The 12,249-nt window shown below is 41.7% G+C and overlaps 1 protein-coding gene across 2 annotated transcripts in view; it reads left to right on the plus strand.

Moving 5' to 3' along the window:
- The window catches only part of adamtsl4 (ADAMTS-like 4), a 36,232-nt gene extending 25,508 nt beyond the window's left edge, over window positions 1-10,724 (plus strand). Inside the window, exons 6-17 of one of the 2 annotated variants that reach the window (XM_029277931.2) lie at window positions 297-436; window positions 897-1,101; window positions 1,548-1,732; window positions 3,523-3,691; window positions 4,258-4,473; window positions 4,654-4,783; window positions 5,567-5,771; window positions 6,773-6,946; window positions 7,051-7,230; window positions 7,403-7,582; window positions 7,676-7,823; window positions 7,918-10,724. In XM_029277931.2, the coding sequence (XP_029133764.2) occupies window positions 297-436; window positions 897-1,101; window positions 1,548-1,732; window positions 3,523-3,691; window positions 4,258-4,473; window positions 4,654-4,783; window positions 5,567-5,771; window positions 6,773-6,946; window positions 7,051-7,230; window positions 7,403-7,582; window positions 7,676-7,823; window positions 7,918-8,048 (2,063 nt within the window). In that variant the 3' untranslated portion in view covers window positions 8,049-10,724. Of the gene's footprint in view, window positions 1-296; window positions 437-896; window positions 1,102-1,547; window positions 1,733-3,522; window positions 3,692-4,236; window positions 4,474-4,653; window positions 4,784-5,566; window positions 5,772-6,772; window positions 6,947-7,050; window positions 7,231-7,402; window positions 7,583-7,675; window positions 7,824-7,917 lie in introns of both variants that reach the window. The other variant, XM_020637189.3, reaches the window with a different exon arrangement.
- Window positions 10,725-12,249: the final 1,525 nt, after the last annotated feature.

A 12,249-nucleotide genomic window follows, 5' to 3' on the forward strand; every position in this document is an offset into this window, starting at 1 on the left:
GAGCAGAGGAAATAGTGAATTACATTTACGCTGCCTGACAGTCTGGGGGGGGGGGGTTAGAATCTCCTCCACAGCTGGCTGATACAAAAAGAAACTATAAGAAATCTTACACAGCCCCACACATTTAAGTAACATATAAGATCTGCTCTAATCCACCTAAACTTTGTGTGTCTGTGTGTGTGTGTGTGTGTGTGTGTGTGTGTGTGTGTGTGTGTGTGTGTGTGTGTGTGTGTGTGTGTGTGTGTGTGTGTGTGTGTGTGTGTGTGTGTGTGTGTGTGTGTGTGTGTGTGTTGCAGTTGGTGCCGACAAGCAGTGCGAGCTGACCTGCAGACCTGCTGGTTACCGTTTCTACGTTCGCCAGGCTGAGCGCGTCAGGGATGGGACTCCTTGCTTCAACGTCAGCACAAACGATGTGTGTGTAGAAGGACGGTGTCTGGTGAGTGTATTTAAATGTGAATTGTTGTGTGTGTGTGTGTGTGTGTGTGTGAGATTTGAGACCCTCCTGTCTAGCCAAGGTTGAGAAAGAACAGAACCTGGCACTCTGAGTCTCCTTTCTGCTAGCTTATTTAAGCGTGGCATTCAGATTCCAATTGTATCCAATCCTTTTTATTGCATTGCTTTTTGTCTCTTCTTTTACGTCTCCCCCTTTTTTTTTCTCTCATTTGCTCTTTTTGATTCACTTTTGAAACCTTTCTGTTTTCTGCTAGGAATGTGGCCAGAAACGGTTACCAATTTACAATAACAATGGTGAAATAAACACGGCCAATGGCTAGAAATGTCAACGAGTTTTAAACAGCTTTTCTCTCTTCCTGCCACATCTCTCTTCCAAACCCCAATTCCTTCCCCCTGATTGTCTCACCCATCACTCACGTCTTTTCACCTTTTCCTCCTGCCAGACTGAGGGCTGCGACGGGGTTCTTGGCTCTGGCTCAGTGATTGACAAGTGCGGGGTATGTGACGGGAGGGAAACCTCCTGCCGAAAGGTGACTGGAAGCTTCCAAAATGTCACTGTTCCCCTTGGTTACCACAAGATCCTGGACATCCCGCCTGGAGCTACATTCATTAACATCATGGAGAGACGAGCAAGCCCAAATTACCTTGGTAAGATCTTGTAGACACAAACACAATCATTTGCACAAAGATAAGCAATTACAGATTTGTTGAAAAAATGTTTCCAAAAGGAATTAAAGATCTTGGAATGAGATTTGGCCCCAGAGCTTGTGTGTACTGGCTAGGACCAGGACTATAAAAGTTGTGGCCTCCTTGGCTTTAAGCAGATAAATCCAGTATTGTAACAGCCCATAAGGAACCAGTGAAGTATGTGCATGTACTTGTGAGTGTTTGTCTAGCTACCCCACTGTTTGGTAAGGAGACAGCACTCCAAAGTCTGTGTTTGTCTTTCTAAAAGTGTATTGGAGCTCATGGGGTTTTCCTAAGAATTTGCCACTTTGTAGACTAAACAAGGCCAAAACAAGAGAAGAAAACTTGAACCAAACCTTTCTCCACTCTACCACCCCCACCCCCCCCCCCACTCTATATTTTTCCAGCAATGAGGAGTGGCACCGGGGTGTCGGTTGTAAACGGGCGTTGGGCGGTGGACCCACCAGGGGAGTACAAGGCGGGAGGGACAACCTTCACCTACACCCGACCTAGAGTACACACGGAGGGGGAGGAGGAGAAAGGGGAGACCCTCAGGGCGCGAGGACCGACCACCACCCAGCTCCAGCTCTATGTAAGAACCAGACCACAGGCAGGCTTTTAATTTAACCCTGTAAGCAAACATGCACTGAGGAATGGCAAAATTTAATTAATGATAAGAATCACACACATGATCATGGACACACATGTGTATACACAGAATGTTTCACATCTCTATAACATTATTCTAAGCCTGAGGCTACGCTTGCCTGCTCTGTGTCAAGATCCTCCAGATAGGCCGCACTATTTTGGCATTATGGCAGGATAGAGACAGATATACCAAAGCTTAGTCTGAGCCACATCAGAGTATACAGGGCTCAATAATAACAACTCTGACCTCAGGCTAAGATCTTATTAAAGAACGGGAGTCATCTGCAGCTTTGCATCTATCAGCTACAGAGCAGGAGGGGGTAAAAATAGTAATCCTCGACCAAAGAGTTTGATATATGTCCTCCAAAATCGCCTGCATTTTTTAGGCTTCACGGGATTTTGAAATAAGAAATAAAAAGACTAAAAGTCTATAACCTCCCAAGTAGTTCTGTTACGGTGTAATGCTCATTACACGCTTTGAATAAACTGTTGATGAATGAAAAACAGAAAGAAAGATCTGCTTTCTGTAGATATTTGCCACTGTTTGATAAACATTATAAAGCCTGGCCTTTGGATGGCGCCACCAAAAACACATCTAGGAGTAAAGTAAATGAGCATTACACAGTAGTTAATAACTTACATAAGGTTGTAAAGTACTTAAAGACTGTAAACAGGGAGGAAGTACAGAAGCCCTAAGTGGACATGCATCTATATATTTGATTTACTGCTTTTTCTTGTGATAACAATTACAATCTGGTTAATTTCTTGAGATCTGAACTTATTTATCTTGTATCCCTAGAGATGTAAAAGCACAAAAGAAATGTAGAAATAGGCTTAACTTACCTCATGAGTGTGGGGAATGGAAGCATGGCCTCTCGCAGTGACAAGCCTAATGTTTGGTTTTCTAGAAGGCAAGAAAATGATCACGTTATGGAAAAAAAAGAACAGCTTTGTTATCCCGAGATAACAAGACAGATAATAACTTTACTTTTATAGCACCTTTAAATGCAAGGTTGTACAAAGTGCTGTGTCATACAGCTCTAGAACTCAAAAACACAAGAAGCCCTAACATAAGAGGACCCAAAAAACACAAGAACATAAGAACCAAGGCAACACCATAAGTTGTGAAAACTCTAGAAAACAACTGTAAATGACTTGTTATCTTGGGAAAATAATGTAAATAAAATGTATGGATGCATGTTTGCAAAAAAAACAAAAAAAAACGCTATATTTTTAAAATGTGTATAAAAACCTAAGTTGCTGATATAACACATGTTTTTAAGGGTTATGTGTATAGTTTTCTTCCTAAACTATGATGAATGATCATATTATTGGGAGCATATCATATCAGGTCATCCTAGCCTATGGTCTCTTAATTTGGATTGAAGTGTTCAAAGAGTCACCAGATTGTGCGACTGACTGAACTACAGTTATCCATCTTTTTTTCAAAAATAGATCATAAAGTTGTTGCCACATGACTCCGGCTAATTGAGTTTAGAGGACCCTGACTTTGTAAAGTCCTGTAAGAAGGGTTGTAGGCTTTTACATTAAGAAGGAGGACTCATAGTGGCAGACAAACAACCTGCTGAGGTTTCCTTGAGCAATCCCTGTAGCTCACCATGTCCTCTTATGTCCCTGTTATGGACAGTAGATGTTGCTGAAGCTGTTTTTAAGAGTGTTCCTGTCATTGGCTCCTTCCATCTCTAGATCTGTCTGTTCTCTCGCCCTCTTCAGATTATATTCCACAAGGAGAACCCAGGCATCGACTATGAGTTTTACATCCCCGTGGAGAAGAAAGAGGGAGAGAGGGAGAGGCTGATGTTGAGAGAGAGGGAGACGCCCAGAGAGGCAGCACCCAGAGAGAGGCTGAGGGAGCGAGATCCAGGGAGGGCACCTCTTCGCAGTGCGTCAAACACACTTAATCTTTCTGATTATCTTTCTTCTGTTTCACCGTTGTGTTCTTTGTATGTTCTTTATGGTAGCATAGAGACACTTATAGTCCTCAGCAGTCATGTTGAACACAAACTAGTAGTTGATTCTTGTCAGTGTCAGAATTGAACTGTAAATCAAGCCAAAGATCTTGAAATTCATTCTTTCCAAATTAGTCAAGGAAACACCACTGCAGCCCACATCCTTGGAGAATGATTGACGTGTTTATGGATCGGGATGGGTGCGGTTGTGGGCCAAGTGGGAGGGATTAATGTGTTTGTGTATTTGTGTATGACCTAGATGGGAGGCTATCTGGTCCACATGTTCGCTGTCATGAGACCATGACCTCATCATGACATCATTAGCCTCTGACTCACTGTCTTCCTCCAATCTTTGATTTTTCAACATTAGCCCCTTTCCTCCCTCTTGATCACTCTTTTCTCCTCCTCCTAGTGCCTGTTTCCCAAACTTCCCTTTCTAATTTGTCTTAATGTCAAATTTTGTGTACTTCTAACACAGGTCCCCTCACTGTGTCAGTAGAAGGACCTCCTCCTGCTCCTCCTCCTCCTGTTTCGTTCCCTTCGTACCCCTCTCACTCCCCTGACCGTTGGGGACCCGAGAGGTCACGTCCTCGAGGCTCTGCGCCCAACAGGAATGCTCGGATCCCCCCTCGCACTGACCTGCCACTGGACACTCAGCCACCTTTTGTGTGGAGGAGAGGCGGGCTCACAGAGTGTTCAGCTTCTTGTGGCAAAGGTCAGAATCAAATAAGCCTTGTAGAGCTTCATATACTGTATGTATGTCATTTTCAGATAGATTTCCCCTTGGTCACATTGGATGTGTTGAAGCCTCCCTCCTCTGGTAGGTTTGTGCAACTACAAGAACACGGAGCTAATGTCTCTCTGTGTATCTGTTCCTCTCTCTCCATCTCTGTAGGCCACCAGCACAGAGTCATTCTGTGTATAGATCGCCACACAGACGAGGAAGTCCCAGAGAGAAAATGTGACTCTGCAGCTAAACCTGTCCCTGAGGAAGAGCCGTGTAACACACACCCCTGCCCACCATTGTGAGGAAACACACAGTTATACATCATATGGACATATTCAAGATTTATATTAAGCTCAACTATTTAAGACCTGCAGGAAGTGGAAGGTTGGAAGAAAGTGTATTTTTCATAGCTCATTTATCACTGCTAGAAAACCACCCTGCACTGCCATTATCAGGTCATCTGTTTCTATTTTATTAGATAAGAAAACTGAGTGTGTAAATAAATATTACTACTTTTATTTGTTAAAAGGCAAATCACAATCTTTTCAGAAATGTTCTGAAAAAATATAAGCAGTGTTTCAATGCATTTCAGTTGTCGGCATTCTCGTGAATCTTCTTCAGGAAATGCAAGTTTTCTATTCATTTATTTTTTGAGTGCAGACATCCAGCCTTTACAAACCTTTTTCATGGGAACTTCTTTAACTTGGCAGCTTTTTACTGTAACTGTTATCATCCGGTCACTGGTGTTGACATATCTCTGCCCATGATTTCAAGTTAACGACAGACACATATGAGATGAGATGAAGACTTCTTGCTGTGTCCTCTTTCTCAAGTTAGAGCTAACTGATACAGACTATAGAGGTGTATACTGTAATGACTCGATTAAAGGATTCAGCACATATGCAGGGACCAAATGTGTTATTGAAATTGAAAAAACATTATTTATGGGTAATTTTGAAAGTAACTGTGGGGGCCTCAAACATGATTTGTGGTTAGCCAACATGAATTTAACTAATCTAATATGAAAGCATGTGAAAAACAGCAACATGTCCCTCCATGTCTCCCTCTCTGTATCTTTCAGCTGGGAGGCTAGTGCGTGGTCCGAGTGCAGCGTGTCCTGTGGCCCCGGGGTGCAGCAGCGGCAGCTCCAGTGCAGGCAGAGCTTTGGAAATCGCTCCACCATGGTCCATCCGCAGCGCTGTGCCAACCTCACCCCACCAGAGTCCACACAGGCCTGTCAGCTCGCCCTCTGCTCCCACTGGGAGGTCAGCTCTGACTGGAGCACGGTAGGTTGGATGCAACAGTGTGTGACGGGTGGTATGTATCACCTGAAGGGTGAAAAGAGGCCAAATGATGGCGCACAAAATTTGCAAGCAAAATAGAGAGAGAGACAGTGGGTTCGAGTTGATTTTAGTAAATAGAAGGGCTTGGGGAATGGAGTTCCATTGTCACTGCAAACTGCCTCTTCCTCTCATCTGGTTATGTTTGATTCAGAATCCCAAAACACTGACAGCTGATCAATATACATCTAAAAAAAAACGTTTAAGAAGTAGTAACAGGTGTGTACCGTACAACCAGTGCGCTCTGTGCGCTACCGAGGCTAGGAAACACAGTGAGACAAGAGAAAGATGATGCCTTGCTTAAGGGCACTTCGGCAGTGCTCAGGAAGTGAACTGGCACCTCTCCAGCAACCAGATTTCCAGATTTGAGCCGCACTTGAACCGGCGACCTTCCAGCTCCCAACCGAAGTCCCTACAGACTGAACTACTGCCGCCCCCCTGGATGATCAAAAAAAGATATACTAAGGGATTGGGCCTCAAAGACACAGATCTAACACATTTATTCAGAGAAACATTTTAATATCTCTAATGACATGCAATGATCAAAGTTAGATATTTAACCAAGATTCTTATGAAATAATTTGTCCTTCTGTAACCTGAACTGATCTCATATTTTGGAGAAGTACAATTTTGAAAAAAATAGGAATATATAATTAGAAATCACACAATTTCAACCAACAAGCACCTGGTTTTAGTTTTGAATGACAAATAATCCCACATTTTATTCGTTCATTACTCAATTTGCCAAAATGTTTTCACTAGTGACATCTGTCACTTACATCTTTTCATCTATCCCTTTTTTAAATTATTTGTGCATAGATTTGTTTTGTCATGTAGTATTTGAATGACTCTACACTGTAGATTCAAATGAAGCTGAAGTTAGCGTTTGTTAAGTTAGACGTCTCATTTAAGGCCCTTTCTGTCGTCCTCCTGTCCGTGTGTCTCAGTGCTCTGTCGACTGTGGAGTTGGGAGCAGGACGAGAGGCGTGCGTTGCGTCAGCGATCAAGGTGCTGTGGTGCATGACAAGGACTGCAACTCCAGAGCTCGCCCACAGGGGAGCGAGGAGTGCAACATGGGACCGTGTGTAACAAACTGGTACTTCACTGGCTGGTCCAACACGGTGAGTAACACAAGTACGCAAGAGCTGAAGTAAGAAAAAAAGAAAAACATGAACACCAGCACTTAAGAGCAAACCTCAACATGATCTTCCACTTTGTCCCTCAGTGTTCAGCGCAGTGTGGCCCCGGGGTGCAAAAGAGGGAGGTGGTGTGTCTGACCAGAGGAGGGGTGAGAGAGGGTGAAGGAGGAGGGGACTGTGTTGCGGAGAAACCAGCTGAGATGAAGGCCTGTAATGGGGGACCCTGTGTGCCTACGACCATGTGGTACAGCAGCCCCTGGACACAGGTATGAGAAACATATGAGGAAACCCAGAGACAATGGAGAAAAAGGAGATTTAGTATTTTATATACAAAAGTTTGTAGGTTTCTTTGGAATAAAAAGACATTCATAATGCAGTGTTAGAATAAGTAGTTTATAAAAAATAAAAAAAAAGCTCCAACTTTTGTTCTTCTTTCAGTGTAATGTCCCCTGTGGGAATGGAACTCAGAGACGAGACATCATATGTGTCCAGAAAACGGGGAATGATTTGGCCATCGTACCAGCCAGTGAGTGCGCTAATCTGGACAAACCTGCAGCTGTTCAACAGTGTGAGATGGGAGAGTGTCAGCCGCAGTGGTTCACAACGGAGTGGAGCGCTGTAAGAAACAATGTGACAGAAAAAAAAAAAATAGTGGGTCAGGAGAACTTTTATTGAAAAATGTAACATAACAAACTCTGCCTTTGTTCTCAGTGCTCGCGTTCTTGTGGAAAAGGCTTACAAATGAGGGAGGTACGGTGTCTGACGCAGGACAAAAAGCACAATCATGAATGTGATGCCAGCACCAAACCTGATCAGGAGCAGATCTGTAACACGATACCCTGCAGTCCACAAGTATCAGGTAAGTGTGTAAGAACCATGAGAGTGTGTAATCATCCATGTGTGTATTATTTTTTCTCCCTGCCAAACTTTGTCTCCTCTTTCTCTGTTCACAGATGAAAACTGCAAAGACATACGTCATAACTGTGTGATGGTGGTTCAGGCCAGGCTGTGTGTCTACTCCTACTACAAGTCTGCCTGCTGTGCTTCCTGTACCCAGAGTGCTCAGCGTGCAAAGAGGCACTGACCCACCAATCACCGCCCAGGTGTGAGAGAGGCAAGGATTATTACAAAAGGGCTCATCAGATCGTAAAGAAATGGACAGCCCAGAATAGACCTAATCCCTGCGACAGTTAACACTTAGCTATTTTCTCCCGATTCTTCAGGGAAAACAATGTGAAAGCAGCCGGTTTCTTTTTTCCATAACGCTGTTTATAGTGTCTCTTAGAACCGCATATTCCTCTGAACTTGCCTCTTTTTACTCCATGCGGTAGCTTTACATGCGTCACCCAGGGCTGAGTGATGCATTCACTGTCATTTCACACAACTTTCTTGGTTGAGAGATTGTCATAGGAAGAGCTCCCTGAAGACACAGCTGTGTTTCAGCAGCAAAAAAAAATATTTTTTTATATCCTCTCTTATCTTCAAGGACTTAAAACTGCTAGAATCGGACGTGCATACCACTTATTATTATTAAAAAATGTGCTGATCAAATAATTAGCATGTGCACTAGATAAGCTGTGTAATAACATGTGTGCTAAAGATCTACCGGGATAGATCTACTGTTTCATGGACACTGTCAATCTACAGTTGTCTACCCCACAAATCTAGAAGGATTTCATTTACAAATCGTTTTTGTTTTTTTTGTTGGCAACAAAAACAAAAAAGTTGTGTAGTGTCCTCTTATTGTTCACTTCAGTACTGGAACAGATGAACCAAAGGTGTGAGCCGTACATGGCAGTAAGTGACCAAAAATATTTCAGAACAGGAAGAGGTGAGATTCTTCCCACACAGAAATAGAACCAGACAAAACAAGCGACACACACTCTGTATGCTTCTTCAACATGTGTGTGTCAGTAAAACATATGTAGGCCTTGCAGAGAGAAGCTAATAGCTGCAGCTGTTTATTTTTCTAAATTAAATGACTGACATGATATGATAAAACACAAAGAGATAACACATGATATTCTTTACTTTTCTACTTGTAAAAATTATTTTTGACTTCCCAGGCATGCGTTCCCAAGCCTCATTTGGTCCCTGCATTGTAAATCTCTTACAATGTCACACAAGTAAATAGTTTGAAATATGTTAAAATGTTCAGTATTTTTAAAAGTGGCTGGGACCTTTAGTTTTGAGAAACTGTTACTCAAATAAGAGAAACATTCTACTTGTGTTAGGAACTATTTTCAGCTGTGGATTTTCTCACAATAGTGAACATTAAAGACACCAGGATTGTGGGATCGAGAACAACTTAACTATTGCCCATTTAAATCGCAATGAATGAGAACAACACCCATTGCAACAGTGTTTTTATTATCTTTATATGAGCCTCTCACTGGTTTGTGTATTTTCATTTGATTTCTAAACAATTATAAAAAAAAGTTGAACATATCTCCTCAATTATGAACTTGGCAACGCACAGGTTTTGAAAAGTGATTCACTCCTGGCTGACCTAATTTTTTTTTGCATTTGAGTGATCCCATCCCCATTACAACTGCGTTTTCATATCTGAGGAACAACTTCATGTCCTCCCTTTTTTCTCACCTCATCTCAATACATATTTTAATGTGATTCCATCATCTCCTTTTGGAGAGAGGGTGATGAATCTGTCCTATGAGAGTAGGTGAAGCCAGAATTTGAAAAACTCATGGAAACCACAAAAGAAGCTGCTTCTTAAAAGAGTGTTTTAATAGAGCAGCTGATTAAACGGATCAAATGCAATCATGTTGCTTTGATCTGAAAGTAAATATGTCACATAGTGAGACAGAAACCTCTGTATATGTGTGTAAGTACTCTTTATGCCTTATCTTTCTCTCTTTTTTCTCTTACAACTTGTTTTTACTATTCTTTTCTTCTCCTTATCTATCTCCTAAAAAGGAATAAACACACAATAAACCCTGCCTTCACAAAGGGGAGGGGTCTGTATATTTGTCAGATATGTTTTAATGTCTATATTTCTTTGAACATAGAAGGCGCTTATGTTTTATAACTGAGTAATTAGAAGTGTTGTTGTAGACTGCATTTATTCACATCAAACTGTTATATTACTATTGTTTCTGTGCATTTGACAAGAAGCAGTGACTATATTGTTCTGAGTTTTGAATGTGTGCATTTATGAGTCGTCTGTTATCGTGAGTTTGTGTGTGTGTGTGTGCATGCGTGCGTGCGTGCGAGTGTGCGTGCGTGTGTGTGTGGTTCTGTGTTGTAGCTGCAGCACGTGTTTCATTCTTGTCTCTTATCCCTTGTAGTAAAAAAAAGTGTTTTATACAAAAACAAAAAGGATAGTAATTTATATATTATCTGAAGAACATGTAATTTATTTTCTGTTTTAAGGAGCTGTAGCAAATTATCTTTGTTACCACCAGAGTTTATGAGATTGTTATTACGGATACACAGATGATTTTTTTATCATGCAAAAAAAAAAAAAGTGTGGAAAAATTATTATCTCAAAAGCTTCGTTTTAAATAAAACTGAAACAGGAATGAAGTGTGATGTTTTTATTTTGTCTGGGGGTTAGGGATGATATTTCCTGTTTCCTCCAAATGATGGCGATGTTGAGTCTCACAGTGATTGAGCAGTTGTCCTCAGGAAATGAGATGTCTGTGGGGTAAATGTCTCTCTTTGGGGCCATTGCATTGTGACTAGTTGTTTGCTTGTTTTGTTTTTTTCTAAATATTAAATGAGGTTTGGATTGCAAGCATGACTTGTACTAGCAAAGATGTTTTGATTGGGTAATGTATTGGTTTATGACAATATATAGACAAAATGTTTGTACTTTATTTTTATTTTGCCTTTCATTTTTTCATTCATTATACTTGTGTTATAAAACCATTGATATTTCTATTTCTATTTGCTCAAGAAGTTTCTTGAGAGAGCCAACATTTTTAATTAATTTCATTGTGATCCGGCCAAAAGATCAGATATCATATGTAAATGCACTCCAGATTTAAAATGCAAGTCAAAGCAAGACATTTAAGATACATTTTTTCACATTAGGTTTGAGTTTAAGGTGTGTTCCTAAATCAAGTTTATGATACAAATAATTTCAAACAATAAAATGCTGCTTCAAAACCTATAGGCGAGGAAGTTTACTCCCTCCAGATTCTTACAACACTCAAATAACAGCAGACCCAAACAACACAAGTGTCAGCCTATATCTTAAGGCCCAGCCAGAATTTCTTGGTGTTAGTTGATAATTCGGCTATTGCAATCTGGGATTAGTTGCAACATTAGGGAATACTTTTCATGCACACGACTAGAACATTGATATTGAAACAACATAAAAATACGTTTTATAAACTGCTATATATTTTATTTGTTTGCAAAAGTTTACATTAGCCTAAAGGTGAAGGGAATAAGGGATTAGTCTGCCATGGTTACAAAGAAAGCCAAATAGCATATAGTGAAAGTTTTCCCCTCCTCGGCATCCTTGCTTTTTGGTCTCGCACGCATCGTTGCCGTGTCTTCCATATCGTGCAGGGAGGCTTAACAGTTCCGGTGGCGTGATGCCCTCTGCCTTCTTGCACACAGTTCTCACTCTTTGAGTTAGCGTGCCTTCTCATTGTAGTGATACACATGCACGTGCGCATGTATGTGCGTGTTGTGTGGGTGGGGTGTGTGTATATATATATATATGGTAAATGAACGTAGCGAGTGATGCAGGTTCACAGGGGGCACAAGGCAAAGCAGGCAGATGGTGACCTTACGGGGTAAATTACCATGAACCCTGTGACTCTCTCTTTCCACTCAACCCCTCTCTTGGCACGCACATGCACACAACATATCTAGATACAAAAATGGTGTTGGTTTGTTTAGTATAAATACTGGAGGCTGCCTGTCTTTATGTATTCCAGTGAAATAGCCCAATGTCGGCTGGCTTTCCAAAGTACAGGCTGTAAAGTAGGCCAACTCCAACCCCAAGCTATCTCTCCTTCTGACTCTGTCACACATTTTACTCTGTGTGGGTGTGAGCGTGATTTCGGGCTCGGGCGTGAACAGCTGTAGTAGTCGTGACTGCGTGCACGTCATCGGCCGCGCGCGCTTCGGCTTCACGTCAGGAGGCCTCGTTTCAGCACCAAGGCCAGGGCTCGCGGCTAGAACAATAGGCGGCTCCGCGCAGTGTCGCCTAGGGAACGTCTACAAAGTTTCACCTGCAAAATGTCACTCCGGGGAAGGATAAAGACACCATTAATATTAAAATCTAACAAATATGGGCTATTCATCACTGA

This window comes from Labrus bergylta, chromosome 8 (genome assembly GCF_963930695.1).
Source record: "Labrus bergylta chromosome 8, fLabBer1.1, whole genome shotgun sequence".
Classification (NCBI taxonomy): domain Eukaryota; kingdom Metazoa; phylum Chordata; class Actinopteri; order Labriformes; family Labridae; genus Labrus; species Labrus bergylta.